The sequence below is a fragment of the Geotrypetes seraphini genome, chromosome 1, assembly GCF_902459505.1.
Source record: "Geotrypetes seraphini chromosome 1, aGeoSer1.1, whole genome shotgun sequence".
Lineage (NCBI taxonomy): Eukaryota > Metazoa > Chordata > Amphibia > Gymnophiona > Dermophiidae > Geotrypetes > Geotrypetes seraphini.
In genome coordinates this window covers 329,676,890-329,695,950 of record NC_047084.1, presented here as the reverse complement: position 1 = coordinate 329,695,950, position 19,061 = coordinate 329,676,890, and the positions used below count along the sequence as shown (strand labels likewise).

Here is a 19,061-nt window from a genome sequence, read left to right as displayed (position 1 = left end):
TATTGTTTAATTTGTCTGCCCCTTCTTTTGGAAAAGAAGTTCTGTATATACTCGAATATAAACTGAGATTTTTTATTTTTTTTTTCAGTCTTAGTTTTTAAAAAAAATTCTTTATTTATTTGATTATTCGTTACAATGCCTTAATAACAAATATTCATGAATGACCACTAAAATACAAATTCCATATAAAGAACAACAAAACATATAAGGCAATTAATCAACCATGTCCTAGTCCACATTATCACTGGTCGCCAGTATTTTAAAAAATAAAAGATCAAATCTATCTGTCTACTATCTAGGGACAGGCAAATGGCATTTATATATATTATACATCATCCTCCAAAAATAAAGTCAGTATTAGAAATTAAACTTTCAACAAAGGTTTCTCTTTAATAAAATCTTCCAAATGGACTTGATCATAAAACACATATTTATCACTTCCATACGAAATAAGGCATTTGCATGGGAATTTCAAAAAGAAAGTAGCTCCAACTGCCAAAACCTTAGGCTTTAGCTGAAGGAACTGTTTCCTTTTAAACTGAGTTTGTCTGGAGACATATGGGAAAATTATCACCCGTTGACCACAAAACATCTCTTGTTTTTTCAAAAAATATAATTTTAAGAAATCTTGTTTTTCAAGCTCTGTCTTGAAGGTCACGAGAAGAGTTGCTCGCTTATCTATTATGTCTTTAGATGACTCCAAAAACTGTGATACATTCAAACTATCAGGTGACACTATTTTATCCATTTCACCTTCATCTGCTCTTTCCTTGGAGTCTCTTGAGATGTAATAGAGGTTATCAACCTCAAAAGTCTCCACTTTAGTATAATGTAATATCTCCTTCAAATACATTCTCAAGAGCTCCATCGGGGACAGATAATGTGTGATTGGGAAATTTAACAAGCGAAGATTTTTAGCCCTGATAGAGTTTTTTCCATTTTTTCTAATTTAGCATGTATCATCATACTATCCTTTATATTGGAAACAGCACTAGCTTGTAAAGTCCCTACTGCCTAATCTAGCTTTTCAAACTTCACAGCTGTTTCTCCAATTTTAATATCTTGCTCTTTGATTTTTACTATTGCATCAGATGAAAATTGACATAAATTCAAAATGGTTTTTTGTAAAGATGACTCTATTCTGTTAATGCTAAGCCAAACATCATTTAGAGTGATCACTTTATCCCTGGGGGGAACGCCCGAGCCTTGCCCAGTAATCATCTGTACTGGGATTAGTTCTTTAGCTTGCCCCAAGGATTGTCCTGAAACTTCCAGTCCAGATAATAAAGATAATTGAGGGGAAGAAGAAGTTATTCCTTCCTTAAAAGGGGAAGGAGATTCTTCTAACCATGAAGAATATGATGGTTGAGGAGGTGGTGTTGGTTCCCCAGAGGATAAAGAGACAGCTTGAATATTAGGAGTTAACTGTTCTTCAGCATGTGGCAAAATGGGAACCATAAGATGGCGATCCATCGGGCCCGTTGTTCCAGCAGATGGTATTGCTTTGGCCTTCCTCTTGCCCATATTGAAGAGTCGATAACCCTACTCCCTACTCTTCTTGGGCTCCGAAGGGGCTCAAAAGGGGCAGGCCCCTTTAGCCATGCCCCTTCAGCTCGCGACCCGGGGCTCGCGACCACGGGCCGCGTACCGCGGCTGGACCGGTGTTTAAGGATCCTCCCAAGGACCCTCTCAGCTGGCTGGGTTGGGCAGCAGCGGGACTGCCTGTCCCGATGTAGAAAAGTGCTAAACAGCACTAGCGACCTTTCAGTCTTAGTTTATTTAAATTTTGGAATAACAAACAGTACAGGGAGTCACAGCTCAATAAGTAAAAGACACAAGGTAACTATATAAAAGGGGAAGCATATAGGCAATAATTTCCAGAGAGATGCCTAAACAAATGAATCCATAAACAATATCAAATCTTATCACAGGAAACAGAAAAAAATACTTTCAATGAAGACCATTTACATAAAAAGACATATGTGGATTCAGATTTTTTCGCTAAGTAAGATTCATTATCCCAGGATAAGCAGGCAGCATATTCTCACACATGGGTGACGTTACTGATAGAGCCCCTGTATGAACCACTTTGAAAGTGCATTGCCACTTTAAGACTTTAGAAAGTTTGCGATAGCCCGCACCGCACATGCGCAAGTACCTGCATGTGCGAGTGCCTTCCCATCCAACGCAGGGCACGCGTCGTTTCAGTTTTTTCGTTTCCGCAGAGCTAAGAAGACACAGTTTAACATTCGTTAAACTTTTTCTTGCCTTCCTACTTTCATGACTTTCTGACTTTTAGTCAGTTTTTCCCTTTTTTTCTTTAGTGTTACTTTCTTCTTTAAAAAAAAGAAAGCACTCTTTTAAATTTACCTCGTCTTCAAATTTGACTCGGTAGGGCCTCCTTGTTCACTTCAGCCTCCGACTTCAGTTTTCCTGGGCTGCTGTTTACCCTCCATGTCAGGCTGCTGACTGAGTTTTATTAAGCGACACTGTGTTCCAGTTTCTTTCGGTTTTTTTTTTGTTTTTTTTTAAGCCCCTACGCCGTCTTCAATTTTGTTGCTAAAAAAAAAAATGAAAAGAGGAAGAAGAAAATGACCTTTATTTTTCTTCAACAACGGACTTTGTCATCCTGGAAATTGACACTGTTTTTTTGTTTTTTATTTTTTAAATTCCCCGCACCGGATGTGTGGGGCCGAGGTCTTAACACCGCAGGACCCAGCGACGTCGATTCTGGTGTCTTCGTTTTTCTTGGACTTTTTCAGCAAAGACTGCTTGATGTTGCTATCGACTCTGATCCCAATCTCGGCGACACCGCTTATATCAACACCAGCAGTACCGCCTGCCTCCAGTGTTGCATCATGTTGTTTGAGTAAGTGGGCTTCCTAGTCCCAGAAGTGCCCGATCTTGAGGAGTGGCTTGATTATAGGCATCATTTTCATGGGACCAGAGCACAGCACTGTTGGTACCGGTGATAACGCCAATGGTACCGGTGTTTGTATATGTCCCATGCACGCCACCGGCTCTTCTGCAGTGCCTTGTCTATGGTCATCACGATACCAGAGTTTGACACCGATGGTATCGATAAAAAAAACAAACAGTACCGGTGTTTTTTCACTCAGTCTCAAAGGCTTGAGCTCCACTTAAAGTTCAACTCATGCTACCTTTGATGCAGTCCCGTCAGTGACCAGTCCCGAACTCGGGCTCGACATCAATTTTATCTGTATGGGACCAGTCAGCGATACTGATGAACAGCCAATGGTACCAGTGTTTCTCTTTCACAACTGGGACTCAGCTTCACCATCCTGATTTTGATGAAGTTTCATAACCACCCGGTACCGACCTTATGATACCAGACTGTGACACCAATGGTGCCATCTCTTAGCTTCTGGATGGCTCAAATAACATTGGTTCTCCTTGCTTCTTTTTCTCAGCATCAGGGAGCAAATACTTCTGCCATTTTTGCAGGTGTGATATGTTACAATTTATTATGCTAACTTGGCCTTTTTTGGCGTTTGTTGATTATGTATTTGGTTATCATGAGCAGTGTTGATTTGTAGCGGGAAGTCCCTACACCCCCTTCTCTTTTTCTTGTGTTTCCTGTTTGTATTAAATACTCCTGGCTTTGCTACCTATTGAGCTTCAAGGAGAGTGTCCGCACAGATGACCTCGCAGAGGGGTTGGTTTTATTTCTAAGTTCACTAATCCTCAATATATATAAAGTCTAAGACAATAATCCCTTGAAAAAAGGACACTCATGGAAATTTTAGTGAGGCTGGCAAAGAAAGAAAGCCAACTTACCAGTTACTGACAGGCGACCTGGGAATTGGACAAAACAGATGGGCGGGAGTTCAGCCTCCAGAGGAGATTTACAAGAAGGAAGATTAGCAGAGGTAAGAAACCTAATCTTTCATTCTTGTACAATCCCTCTGGAGGCTGAACTCATGGGACGTATCAAAGCAGTCCCAAATCTCAGGGATGCCCTGATGAGCTCGCCGTCAGAACAGAAGAGCCAAAGGTTGTATCACCATTAACTGCCACATCAAGCTGGTAAAACCAGACAAAAGTATGAAGGGAAGCCCACATGGCCTCCCGACAAATCTCAGGGGAGACAGCATGAGATTCAGCCCACGAGGAAGCCATTCCTCCGGTAGAGTGAGCCTTCACCCCAAAGGGAGGCTTCTTCCCCACCGCCACATAGACCGCAGAAATGGCTGCATGTATCCAACATGAGATGGTAGCCTCAGAAGTTTCCGTTTGTCTGTGGTCTTGTTTGTGTTTTGGTTTCTTGTTAATTATTTTTATTTTGATCCCCTCAATTTAATTGTATTGTACATCGCCTAGAATGTTAATAGGCAATTAATCAAATTTTTAATAAAACCTTGAAAACCTTGCAAGTTCTTTTAAGCTATGTATAGGTTTTTGTAATAACGGTGAAACTAAAGTAGATAGAATAGAATTGCTAATCAATTCAATGGATGTCCTTGTTTTTGAGTGCTGCTATGAAGGTTTGCCTCACAAAATGAGCCTGTGATTTTGAATGTCCTGGTGGCCCTGACGCAGCGGATGTTAAAAATTCCCACGAAACGTGGCCGCGTCGGCAAATTAGACACTGGTGACTGAACATGGTATAAAGACAAGTCAAGTTCTGAGATAAGTCTTTTTTGGTCTCACATTTTTTCAAATCCTGGCTACTACATAGGTATAATATCCCTTTAAAGTTGAAAGGGTTTTAGCTTCATTAAATTGCTTTATAAAAATTTTTTTCAAAAAAAAAAAAAAAGACTAAACTACTGGCCAATGATTGGAGCAGGAGCTGTATAAACTACGCGGATCTTCTCAGTTTGTGATTGACCTTCCCACGCATAAAAGCAACATATTTCATTGACGCTTTTCCCCACTGTCGATCCAGCTCTTCAAGACATCAGCGCTCTTCATCATCTTCTCGACGATCCAAGTCTGATCAGCATCGTTCATCTTCAGCTACTTCAAAATGTAAACACTCGCTCTTCTAAACGTAAAAAGAAATCACATCATACATCATTATCTTCATCAGATCGATACCAGTCTCAATGTCATCATCGATCCCGATGTACTCCTTCACCAAAGGACTTTTATGATTTGGACTTAGTCTGACTCAGCAGATGATATCCCTGAGTTAACTACAGAGGCTTATAACACTACTTCTGAGAAATCTCCTCAAAAGTCTCCACAAAGTGCTAAGTCTCCTACTGAAAGACTGTCTTTTACAAAATTCATTTGGCAATTGGGCAAAGAGCTTCCAGTCAAGTTAGAAGCCGATTCTGCCCATAGTGCTGAATATGTGGAGGCTTTGGACTATGATGAGCCTCTTAAAGAACTCCTTTGATTGCATGGTACTCTCAGGGAGACTCTTCATAAGGACTGGGAAACACCCCCCCCCCTTACTATTACTATGGCTCCCAGAAAATTTGACTCTTTATACAAAATAATTTCTTCTGGTTTTGACAAACCACAACTCTGCATCAGTCTCTGGTGGTAGAGTGCCTTTGAAAAAATCTACTCCATCCAGAGACTATGCATCAGTGCCACCAGGACGTGAAGGGCACACTATAGACAAATTTGGCCGTCACCTGTACCAAAACTCTATGTTGGCCAACAGAGTCCTCAACTATAATTTCTATATTTCCTGCTATGTCAAGACTTTGGTTAAGAAATTGTCTTCTTTTGATAGGTACGTTCCTTCACAGCAGTTATAGGATTTTCGTCACATCTCTCGCACCCTTGCCCTGGCTAGAAGGTATATGGTGAGATTGGCTTATGAAGCCTTTGAGTTATCTTCCAGAGCCTCGGTATGTCATTGGCAATAAGGTGTCTAGCATGGTTCAGAGTTTCTGAAATGATATCAACCTCCAGGATAGGTTGGCTAACATTCCATGCTTGGATAATGAGCTATTTGATGACTATTGAAAATGCCACCCAAAAGCTTATATATCATGAAAAACATTGGGGTGCCTTAGGTAAATCGTGCCAAACGAACCTGATTGAATTTTTTGATTGGGTGACCAGAGAGCTGGATCGAGGACATATGCTAGATGTAATTTACTTGGATTTCAGCAAAGCCTTTGATACAGTTCCTCATAGGAGGCTGTTGAACAAACTTGAAGGGCTGAAGTTAGGACCCAAAGTGGTGAACTGGGTCAGAAACTGGCTGTCGGACAGACGCCAGAGGGTGGTGGTTAATGGAAGTCGCTCGAAGGAAGGAAAGGTGACTAGTGGAGTCCCTCAGGGTTCGGTGCTGGGGCCAATCCTGTTCAATATGTATGTAAGTGACATTGCTGAAGGGTTAGAAGGAAAAGTGTGCCTTTTTGCAGATGATACCAAGATTTGTAACAGAGTAGACACCGAAGAGGGAGTGGAAAATATGAAAAAGGATCTGCAAAAGTTAGAGGACTGGTCTAATGCCTGGCAACTAAAATTCAATGCAAAGAAATGCAGAGTAATGCATTTGGGGATTAATAATAGGAAGGAACCGTATATGCTGGGAGGAGAGAAGCTGATATGCACGGACGGGGAGAGGGACCTTGGGGTGATAGTGTCCGAAGATCTAAAGGCGAAAAAACAGTGTGACAAGGCAGTGGCTGCTGCCAGAAGGATTCTGGGCTGTATAAAGAGAGGCGTAGTCAGTAGAAGGAAGAAGGTGTTGATGCCCCTGTACAGGTCATTGGTGAGGCCCCACTTGGAGTATTGTGTTCAGTTTTGGAGACCGTATCTGGCGAAAGACGTAAGAAGACTTGAGGAGGTCCAGAGGAGGGCGACGAAAATGATAGGAGGCTTGCGCCAGAAGACGTATGAGGAGAGACTGGAAGCCCTGAATATGTATACCCTAGAGGAAAGGAGAGACAGGGGAGATATGATTCAGACGTTCAAATACTTAAAGGGTATTAACGTAGAACAAAATCTTTTCCAGAGAAAGGAAAATGGTAAAACCAGAGGACATAATTTGAGGTTATGGGGTGGTAGATTCAGGGGCAATGTTAGGAAATTCTACTTTACAGAGAGGGTGGTGGATGCCTGGAATGCGCTCCCGAGAGAGGTGGTGGAGAGTAAAACTGTGACTGAGTTCAAAGAAGCGTGGGATGAACACAGAAGATTTAGAATCAGAAAATAATATTAAAGATTGAACTAGGCCAGTTACTGGGCAGACTTGTACGGTCTGTGTCTGTGCATGGCCGTTTGGAGGAGGATGGGCAGGGGAGGGCTTCAATGGCTGGGAGGGTGTAGATGGGCTGGAGTAAGTCTTAACAGAGATTTCGGCAGTTGGAACCCAAGCACAGTACCGGGTAAAGCTTTGGATTCTCGCCCAGAAATAGCTAAGAAGAAAAAAAAAAAAAAAAATTTAAATTGAATCAGGTTGGGCAGACTGGATGGACCATTCGGGTCTTTATTTGCCGTCATCTACTATGTTACTATGTTACTTAGTGAAATCTAAGTCTAAGCCTTGAGAAGCCACCTGTTTACGGCCTTCAATACCACTGACTTCACGGAAGCCCAATATGCTGGTTTAATTAATATATATTTTATTAACAATCAATAACAAGTTACAAGAGCAAATCTTTACAGCTTATGGAGCTGACAGATAGTATGCCTCAAGCGCTTGAGTATACCTGGATGTCTGTCCTACTCTTATAGCCAAAAGAGCTATCTTTTATATACTTCTGATAGCCCTGGCCCACGTTGGTGCATGTTACATTGTTAGTTTTTATTGGTTACTTACAAACATCATTACATTTATCAATTTATTAATTGGTCAACATTATCTTGTGTCATGCTGTGTCAAAATAACTATCTATTCCCGTCAAATGTCATTTCCTTATCAGGTCATCAACTTCGAGCTCTTGGATCCAGTAAGGCTCCGCCCATTCCAGGATATATCTCGCAAATGATGCATTTTTGTGTTCTTGGTCAAGACATGTCCTCATCCTGCTTAAGTTCACTTCCCTGTTCTTATGGCACTACAGCAGATGTGATACCAGTTGCCATGTAAAAGAATAAGTTTCGTTCCACTTGCTCGTTTTAGCATAAGTTTCGCTTGGGTTGCTGATTTCAGAAAGCATAGATTGTTTAAAAGGTTGACAGCTTTAGTCAGGGCATTTTCAGCCATCTTAGGCCTTTAGTAGTGTTCATTGGCCTATTATTCTGGGGGATTTTCAGGGGGTTTTGTCTTCACCTCTAGTTTCATAGAGGGCTTAAGATCTTCATCTGTGTAGGACTCTCGCTCTCTCTCCTCCCCCTCCCTTATCAGCCTTCAACTTCCAAGTCTTTTAAGTCTTCCTATCAAAGGCGCTTTTCTTCCAAACCTGCTTCTACTGCTCGACCATAGCAGAAGAAACAGAAGCAACAGCGTCCTCAAAAAGCCCAGGCACCAGCTCCACAGAAGATTGCACAGTCTTGTTAATGTGTTTCTAGAGAGCATAGCCACTCATCCTATATTCCAGCCTCTTCCTCAACCCATCAGAGGACGGCTTCAACTCTTATTATCCTCACTGGGAACTGATTACCACAGACCTCTGGGTTCTAAAAGTCATTTGAGAGGGATACTCTCTTCACTTTATAGACATTCCTCCAGATCATCCTCCAAGAGAGTTGCCTTCTCATCCTCAGCAGACGTCCCTTCTTCTTTGGAAGATAGAATCCCATCCTCTTCTCAGTGGCATCGAGCAGGGGGTTTTACTCCTGGTATTTTCTTGTTCTGAAAAAGACAGGAGGTATTCATCCAATTTTGGACCTCAGGAGTCGCAACAAGTTTCTAGTGAAGGAAAAATTTTGGATGTTATCCCTAACAACTTTATATCCCCTCTTAGATCACAGTGACTGGCTATGCTCTCTGGATTTGAAAGAAGCCTACACTCACATTCCAGTGCATCCGGTCTCCAGGAAATTCCTCCGTTTTCAAGTGGCTTACCACCATTATCAGTACAAAGTACTACCCTTTGGCCTTGCAACCTCTCCCAGAGTATTTACCAAGTGCCTGGTGGTAGTGGCAGCCACATTACGGTCTCAGAGCCTTCAAGTCTTTCCTTACCTGGATGACTGGCTGATCAAACACCCTACTTCGCAAGGGGTGACACTAACAGCTTGTATGACAATTCTCGTCCTTCAACAGTTGGGGTTCGAAATCAATTTTCCCAAATCCCAGCTTCAGCCAACTCAAACTCTACAGTTCATAGGTGCTCTGCTCGACACCATTCATGTCAGGGCGTATCTACTGCAGCAAAGACAAGACAATTTGATCCAGCTTTGCATTTAGACTTATCTGCCATCAATTTCAGCTAGACAAGTGATGGTGCTGCTGGGTCACATGGCTTCCACAGTGCATGTTACTCCATTTGTGAAGCTTCATCTCAGGATACCTCAATTGACTTTTGTATCTCAGTGATCTCAAGCGTTCGACCCTCTTTCTCAACACATTACAGTCACTCCTCCGCTTCAACAGTTGCTGCAGTGGTGGATGAACTCTTCCAATCTGTCCAGAGGATTGTTATCCCATACTCCTCCTCGTCAGAAAATTCTAACCACAGACTTGTCCACCTATGCTTAGGGGGCTCATGTGAACAGTCTTTGCATGAAAGGGCATTGGTCTACCCAGGACCGTCATTGTCATATAAATCTGTTGGAACGCAGAGAGATCTACAATGCTCTCAGAGCTTTTCACCACATTTTGACCAACACCGTCCTTATCTACACGGACAATCAGGTCACAGTGTATTACATAAACAAACAAGGAGGCACGGGGTCCATCTGTCTTTGTCAGGAGGCCCAGAAGATTTGGAACTGGGCCGTTACTTGCATTATATTCCTGAAAACAATATACATTCAAGGGGAACAGAATTCTCTTGCAGACAAACTCAGCAGATTTCTTCAACCACACGAGTGGACCCTCAACTCTGCTGTTCTGGGTCACATCTTTTGCCGTTCTGCGTCCCCTCCACAATCACAAACTGCCCCAGTTTTGTTCCCGGCTGTACTCTCCTCATCGTCTGAAATTTGGCAGCTAATATTTAATGCTAAGAAATGCAAGGTCATGCATTTGGGCTGCAAAAACACAAGGGAACGGTACAGTTTAGGGGGTGAAGATCTTATATGCATGACAGAAGCGCAGGATGGGTCTGATTGTATGTGATGATCTTAAGGTGGCCATACAAAAATATTCACAGAGTCCAGTAAAGAATTCACCCAATCAAGATGAGTTCTTAATGAGGTCCGAAAGGGGTATCAGACGGTCCAACAAACAGTGATGTTTGAAGGGAATAACTCTTCATTTGCCCCACGGTACCTCCTCCTCCGTATTAATTTTACTTTTTTTTACTTTTATCAATAGTTACTGTCACTTTTAGTCATTTCTGGTGCTTAAGTCTTATTATTTCATACAATTATTCATGAATCTTAATTCTGAATACTTAGCTTTCAGCCTTGAAAACCATTCCACTGAACGCCAACGCGTTTCGAATTCTTTGTCAAGGCGACATGGGGAAAGCTATTGTTGTGAACATACATTACATACCGCCGCACAACTTATCAAAGGACAAGTGACAGTAACTATTGATAAAAGTAAAATTAATACGGAGGAGGAGGTACCGTGGGGCAAATGAAGAGTTATTCCCTTCAAACATCACTGTTTGTTGGGCCGTCTGATACCCCTTTCGGACCTCATTAAGAACTCATCTTGATTGGGTGAATTCTTTACTGGATTCTGTGAATATTTTTGTATTGAGATATCTTCAAGCAATCATTGAGAATATATGGTCTTAAGGTGGCCAAACAGGTTGAAAAGCTAGAAGGACGAAAGCTAGAAGGATGCTAGGTTGCATAGGGAGAGGTATGGCCAGTAGGAAAAAGGAGATATTGATGCCCCTGTATAAGACTTTGGTGAGACCTCATTTAGAATATTGTGTACAATTCTGGAGGCTGCACCTTCAAAAAGATAGGATGGAGTCTGTCCAGAGGAAGGCTATTAAAATGGTATGTGGTCTTCATCATAAGGTGTATGGGGACAAACTTAAGGATCTCAATCTGTATACTTTGAAGGAAAAGCGGGAGAAGGGAGATATGCTAGACGTTCAAATACCTATGTAATGTAAATGCACATGAGTCAAGTCTCTTTCATTTGAAAGGAAACTTTGCAATGAGAGGGCATACATAGGATGAAGTTAAGAGGATATACTTTTTTACAGAAAGTTTCATAGGTTATTAAAATTGGATTAAACACAAATAAAATTTGAAGTGTACAGTTAAATAAAACATTTAAAAAGGGAGACAAACTCCAGGTTACCGACAAGACGGCAGATCTTAACATACTAGACATAGGGAGGGTTGGAAACAAGAGGAGAGAGGTAGGAACTACAATATTGTAAAGGAAAGAAGACAATAAGGGGATAAAACAAGGAGGGAAGAGTGGTACAGTCTCCCAGAAGAGGTGGTGGAGACCGAGACTGTCTGAATTCAAAAGGGCCTGGAATAAGCATGAGGGATCTCTCGGAGAGAGAAAGAGATAATTGTTACTGCGGATGGGCAGACTACATAGGCCATTTGGCCTTTATCTGTCATGTTTCTATATTTCTATCTGCTTTTTTATGAATTGGAAGTCAGAGGGGAAAGTCAAAATATGTAAATAAAGCTTCCGACAAGAGATCTTATGAAATGGGATGCATAACCCACTTGTCCAGGAATAGAGAGAGCGTGGTTTACAAGAAAGATTACCAAAGCTAAGAACCTACTCTTTCATTACTACTTACCGTATTTTTTGCTCCATAAGATGCATCCTAGATTTACAATAGGAAAACAAGAAAAAAAAAAACATTTTGAACCAAATTGTGTACTAATATATACCAGGCTCTGCACCCAGCCCCCCTCACTCCCTGCCAAGCTCTGCACCCCAACCCCACACACCTTGCCAGGCTCTGCATCCTGTCCCCCCTCACTGTGACAAACAGTTACAAACAGTAAAAGGAAAATAGAGCGACATTTCTTCCAAGACATTCCAATAGCATCTTTTCTGCAAGATTAAAGTCCTATGTGAACTTCCCTACATTCTTTGAGTTTGTCAACAACCACTATTTCTGTCACTTTTTCTTCAGTGACTAAGATGGTTAAGGGGCTGGAGGAGTTGCCATACAGTGAAAGATTACAGAAACTGGGCCTCTTCTCCCTCGAACAGAGGAGATTGAGAGGGGACATGATTCAAACATTCAAGGTACTGAAGGGAATAGACTTAATAGATAAGGACAGGTTGTTCAGCCTCTTCAAGGTAGGGAGAACGAGAGGGCACTCTCTAAAATTGAAAGGGGATGGATTTCATACGAACGTAAGGAAGTTCTTCACTCAGAGAGTGGTAGAAAACTGGAACACTTCCGAAGTATGTCATAGGAGAAAACACTCTCCAGGGATTCAAGACACAGTTAGACAAGTTCCTGCTGAACCAGAACATACGCAGGTAGTGCTAGTCTCAATTAGGGCGCTGGTCTTTGACCAGAGGGCCGCCGAGTGAGCGGACTGCTGGGCACGATGGACCACTGGTCTGACCCAGCAGTAGCAATTCTTATGTTCACTTAGCTCCATTCTCTTCAGTGATCACCATTTCCAGATTAGCCAGATTAAGAATTGGGGCTGTCTCCCTTCCTCTCAATACCATTTCTTCAGCTCTGCAATATAGTGCATTATGGTCCTTGTGATCCTGTTGTAGCCAAAAGCAAAAGAAAGAGAAAATTGATAGTGGGCAGGAAGTCAAATTGTCTGTGAGTTTATTTGGCATCAACAACCATCCTTCCAAGTTAAACTTCATTCATGTTTACACAGCGTTTGAAATAGCAGAATTAATAACTGCAGAATTGTTGACTAATTTAAAAAGAAGCCAGCTTGTGAGGCACTAATATTTGACTAGCAAATTTAATGTTCATCAGTTTAAATGTATTACCTCCTTTAACCTCTTAGGACTTTCTCACCAGGTAGTAAGGAGTACACAGTAAACATTTCAGAGTAAAGCATAATAATCTCACTCTATTTAAAAAAACCTCTCTCTAATGCACATTTTTCATTAGAGCTGCAGGCTACAGCCTGGGTGCTTGGGGCAGGCAGAGCCTTGCAGCCCGGGAGCCTATGCCTCCCCATCCCACCCCCGCAGTATCTGCTCGCCGCTCCCGGCTTGATCAGTTTGACCACCTTGGCCAGCGTGGGCAGACTGGAGGTGTCCCCAGCATGGCGCTAGCTTTGCAGCAGAGGTGGGGGGGCACAGCCAGAGAATGAAGGGGCTGCTGGCCGCGACCCAGGTCTATGCTAGTTGCTGAACTGCAGTCTTTTCATGATGTTGGAGCTATTGGCGCACAAGCGTGCTCCTGCATGGGCACTCGCCACTTCTCGCGGGACTCACAAGAACTGACAGCATGCGGGCCCATGCAGGACAGCGCTTGTGCGCTGCTGGCCCCGATATCATGAGGAGGCTGCCATCCATCGACTATCACAAGTGGGAAGTGGCGTACAATCAAGAAGTAGCCAGGACTGGCCCACAGCACCACACGATCCACTCATAGATGACGCCTGACTCGGGACCGGTTTCGGAGGGAGAATCCGGAGTGGAGAAAACCGTGTCAGACTCTGGCTGCAATCCAGCTTGCAGAAATTGTGCAAGCAGAGCGGAGCATGACGGGCTCCTCCAAGAGGCAGAGGCACAAGGCACAGGTGAGGCCGGGCAAACTCAAGACAAACTGGCAAGGCAATAACTCCTCGCGCTTCAGTCACCCCGAAACCAAATCGGCCAGCACCGCTGCTCGCTGTTCTTCGGAGGAGGAGGAGTTGGCGGATAAGCGCGAGAGAGCGTTTTTAAAAAGGTAGGCAGAGGTGTTTAAAAAATTGTATTCGCGCCATAAGACACATCCACTTTTTGACCCACTTTTGGGGGGAAAAAGTGCGTCTTATGGAGTGAAAAATACGGTAATGAATGTGAACAATGATCATGATATTAACTTTAGCTTAGGTTTGCTCTGCAATGATTGTATTTCTTTTTGGTAAAAGACATAAAACAAATGTATCTCCCATTTTTTTTCTCTTTTCTTTTGCAATTTCAGAAGTGGTGACACTAATGATATCTCTGGAAACTCTGACAAACAGTCAAGCCTTAAAGCTACCCATTCAAATGGTGTGGCTAATACTTCTGACCATGAGGAGGAAAGCAACAGTTTCAAGCTAAAAAAACTGAAGGATATTTTTCCACAAAAAAGTGATGAAGATTTATTACAAGTAACTTGCAAATATTTCTTACTGGGTTATTTATCCTAATTGTGTAATGCAAATAAAAATGGGTTTTAGAAGAACTCTGTAGATCTTACAACAGCGAAAATGAGATATTCCTTTAGAAATATGTAAAGTAGAGAGCAAAATTGTAGATTTTAATGGGTTTGGTGAAAGACATAAAACTAATGTGATCAATTCATCAGAAATAGAGCTCTTTCCTAATAAATGCCACCAAAATTAGCATGCATATTTTAAACTTCAATGAAAAGCTCTCTAGCTAATTTTCTTATAAGCCGCCTTCTTAAATATAAGCATATAAGTTGATTTGAGTGAGTATTAAAATTTGTTCTCATGGTGGAAATACTGACTTTGAATTTGTAGGCATAAATTAGAAATAGTTCAAGGGGAATTAAATGTGTTCAGGCAGTCCCTGGATTAAGAATGAGTTACGTTTTTAAAGATTTGTATGTAACTCAGAACTTGTAGATTTTAAGATTCTCCGACGCAACTTCCGGTTGCGTCGGAGGAGAAGCTTCCGCCCACACAAATACGCAATTGCAGGCACAGGCAGGCTTCGCCGGCTTCAGTAAGTTTCTTTACTAAAGCGCCGCAAAGGTAAGGGGGGAGGAAGGGAGATAGATTTGGCCGGAGGGAGGGAGGGAGGAAGGTGACCGTGCGCCTTCCCTCCCTTAAGTTTCTTTACCATCGCACTGCGAAGGTAAGGGGGGAGGGAGATTCTGGGGCCGCTGAAGGGCGGTGAGATGGTGAGAGGGAAGGGTGGATGATGCGGGGATGGGGACGGGGCGATGAAGAAGACGGCGGTCCGGTGACGGGGACGGATTTTTTTTCCCCGTGTTATTCTCTAGTGTAGGAATCTATGCCACTAGAAATACTGCTCGGTGAAATCAAATGAAGTTGCAACCATGTTCTTAAGTATGAGTCATACTTAAGTCAGGCGTCTGTAACTCTGGGACTGGCTGTATAATGGATTTTATATGTAGTGTCCTGGATTTATCTTATTTACATTTATTTGTGCTCCCCTATAATTGGATTTGAATTCTAAGCTCCTGAACTAGAACTAACAAGCAATGAACCAGGCCAGATATTATAAATAGTTAAGTTTATTTTTTTTTTTAACAAGTGGTAGCAGAAAGTGGTTGATCAGTAATTTGGAATGTGAGGCTTATGCATTGGACAAACTAGGATGCTCAGGAAACATAAAATAAACATTCCAGTGCAATAAAAAAGTCATTCTAGACATGTGGGATATCTCCTAATGGCAGTGAACCATCTGCAGAAGGAATCTACTTTGGATTTTTTTATCTGACTCTTCTCTACTTCAGTGGGAGCTCTACTGTCATCTGTGGTTTTTCCCTTCTGCACATGAGTCTGAAGAAGTGTTTTCTGTTCTGCTCTCCCCTTTTTCTTATTTTCTTCTGTGTTTTTGGACTCGGGGTTTTTTTTTTTTTGTGTGCTTTGAGTGTTTTCTTCAGCTCTGCCTGTGTAGAGAAGAAGCAGGCCAATCCCTGGTAGTACCTGTTGGCTAGTCTGCATTTGTTTGTTTGGAGCTCGGGCCCATCCCTGCTTTTTCCTCATCTACTGTTTAGCAGGGTTTCGAGCGCAGGTGTTTAGGTGCCCCCAAGAGGCTCAGCAGTATCTCATAGGTGCCGACTGCATTTTTCACCTCCACCCTTCTCTTAGCATGTCAGTCGTACCACAGGAGTGGAGGTATGGTCAGGCATTTTATCTGACTGGCAGCCTGCAGATCAGCATTGAAGAGGCATTCCCAGCACGAGGCAGTGATTCTTTGATTCCAGTTACTGTAAGAGAGCTGAGACAGGCTGCAGCACAGGTCACAATGAATAAGCTTGCCAAAGTATGTGAGGTGATTGGGGGGGGGGGTCTGAATTTCAAGGTTTTAAAGGTTTTTGCATGTACCCCTGTGTTCCCCCACCTGAAAAATCCTAAGATTGCCATTTTTGAAATTTACTGATTGAAAAATATCAATATTTTGGCACAAATTTCTTAGTGGTGGCTATCTTGGATTTTAGCTATCTTTTTTTCAAAAGCTCCCTGCACTTCCAAAACTGCAAGTTTTGTCTCAAAACTTGTTGGGATGGAGTCCTTGGGCTCTTCTATTTCAAATCCTTGCCAGACTTGTGCAAATTTAGTGCAGTATTTGTGGAATGCCTTTCAGCATAGCCATAGTTCCGCTGTGCCTTGGTCTTGTCTCTCAACGATTTTGTTTCTTTAAGCATATCCTCTTTTCAGTCAGCCACCGTTCCTGAGTTAGTTGACCCTGATTTGGGCGATACTTATTATGATGATCAGTTTGTGGATCCCTTGTTTTCCTGGGTCGCTTTTCCCTTGGCAGGAGACTCGGGACAGTATGCCTATCTCTGCTCAACTTTTAGTTATTTGCTTCCTGAGGAGCTTGTTATTGATGAAACCTTACATCAAGCCCTCCCATCAAGTCGTGGAATCATAATGTTATCCTCGCCTTGCTGATGAAAGCTACATTTGAACTACTTGATATCTGTCACCTAAAGTACCTGATCTTGGAAGGACTTGTTTTTGGTGGTGGTCTCTTCAGCCCATAAGGTCCATGAGCTCCTAGCCTCAGTAGTTTATCCACCTTATACTAAGTTTCATCACAACAGAGTAGTTTTGTCATGCATCCTAAGTTCCTTCCTAATGTAATAATAATTTATTCTTATATACTGCCAAACCATCGGTTCAAGACAGTTTACAGCAAGAAAAGGCTGGACAAACAGTGAATTACAATCATAAAATATCAAATATTTCTCAAAAATAGAAATTACAATTAGCTCAAATATTTCTCAAAGGCAGTTCACAATAGGAAAAGGCTGGACTAACCGTAAATTACAATCATAAATATCATAGTATTGGAATTTCATTTTAGTCAATCAATTGTTCTGCCAACAAGCCACATGTCCATCAAGGAAAAGTGTGTACTGCACATTCTTGCAGTCCATAAAAAGTTTACTCTGCTTTTTCTTTCTTTAGACCCCGTTAGGATTTTGGGGAGTGGGTGTCATCGGTGAACAAATTCTTTCTAATTAGTTCACAGACTGCATTTTCTTTATTTTTGCCCATGCTGGGGTTGCTGGACTGAATCCGGAGCCATGGCAATATTGGTTGCCCACCTGAGTTCAGCCTCCATAGAGGAGATTTGTAGAGCTGTACCGTGGTCATCAGTCCACACATTCACATTGCTGAACTGTTAGCCCTCAAACAGGAACTCAGAAAACTAGAAAGAATATGGCTCAAATCAGACAAAGAGGAAGACAAAAGAACCTGGAAACAAAAAATGAAAAAATAGAAAACCGTGATAAAAGAAAAACGTTATAAACACTACGCACAAAAAATAGGAACAGTCAAAACTAATAGCAGAGAACTGTTCAAATTAGTGAACAAACTAACAGACACTACACAGATCTTGAAAAACAACAACGAACATATACCACTGGTCGACATCCTTGCCATCTACTTCAGCAAAAAAATTATAGACTTAAGAGCTACAATACCTACCCCCTCACCCGACTTCGATCTCCAATTCAGACCGTAGGAAAGGGAGACTAGTGTTGACATGATCTGGAATCAATTTGAGCCCCCCAATTGGAACCAATTCCTTACCTTATTTAACAAATACGCCAAAACGAACTGCTTACTAGACGAATGCCCTTCTAAGATCATGCAAGCTGCAATACCTGAATTTAAAAGAGACCTGTTCAACTGGATAACATCCATTCTTACAAGTGGGACATACCATGAGGAAATGGGACACATATTGATCACACCCATCTCCAAAGACCAGAAGAACTCGCTTGCATTGACGTCCAATTATAGACCCATAGCGAGTACCCCCTATTCACCAAACTACTGGAAGGACTGGTCAACCTGGAACTAGTAAATCACCTAGACAAATTCAACCTCCTCAACGAACACCAATCAGGTTTCAGAAAAGGATTCAGCACAGAGACAGTCCTAGGCTCCATCCTCAACCACCTATATGATCTCTTCAGTAAAGGCACCAGCGCTCTGATCTTACAACTAGATTTTAGCAGTGCATTTGACCTAGTGGATCATGACATAATGCTGAACTGTCTAGATGCATTAGGTCTCTCAGGAAGAGTTTGGAGCTGGTTCCATGACTTTCTAACCAAACGATCTTATCAAGTGGTCTACGACGGGAAATACTCTAACTCTTGGAAAAGCCCTTCGGGGGTTCCTCAGGGTTCCCCTCTATCTCCCACCTTGTTTAACCTATATATCTCATCCCTAGGTCACCTATTACAGAAGTTAAACCTAAAATACTATATATACGCAGATGACATCTCTATTTTAATTCCAGTAACCAACGTGACTAATGACACCCTAAATCATATTTCCCATATCATGACTGAAATTGAACAATGGACTATCAATTTTAAACTGAAACTAAATTCAGAAAAGACAAAAATTTTCTTGGCAAGCCCAAAGGACAAAATCACCACAACAACAATACACCTAAAGGGTTACGATCATCCAATATCAAAAACCATAAAAATACTAGGAGTCACCTTAGACACCCACCTAACCTTGATCGATCACATGAACCTGGTGACAAAAAAGTGCTTCTCCATACTTTGGAATTTAAAAACCATCAAAAAATATTTCGATCCCTTATCCTTCAGATTACTGGTACAGTCATTGATACTATCCACCCTAGACTACTGCAATATTATTTACGTGGGTATACCTAAAAATACCGTGAGAAAATTAAGAATAGTGTAAAA

At 41.9% G+C, this 19,061-nt stretch overlaps 1 protein-coding gene across 3 annotated transcripts in view; it reads left to right on the top strand.

The window, feature by feature from the left end:
* The window catches only part of SMARCAD1 (SWI/SNF-related, matrix-associated actin-dependent regulator of chromatin, subfamily a, containing DEAD/H box 1), a 270,689-nt gene that overhangs the window by 25,404 nt on the left and 226,224 nt on the right, over nt 1–19,061 (top strand). For 2 of the 3 annotated variants that reach the window (XM_033958199.1, XM_033958210.1), the window contains exon 4: nt 14,097–14,268. In XM_033958199.1, the coding sequence (XP_033814090.1) occupies nt 14,097–14,268 (172 nt within the window). The remainder of the gene's footprint in view (nt 1–14,096; nt 14,269–19,061) is intronic. The other variant, XM_033958219.1, reaches the window with a different exon arrangement.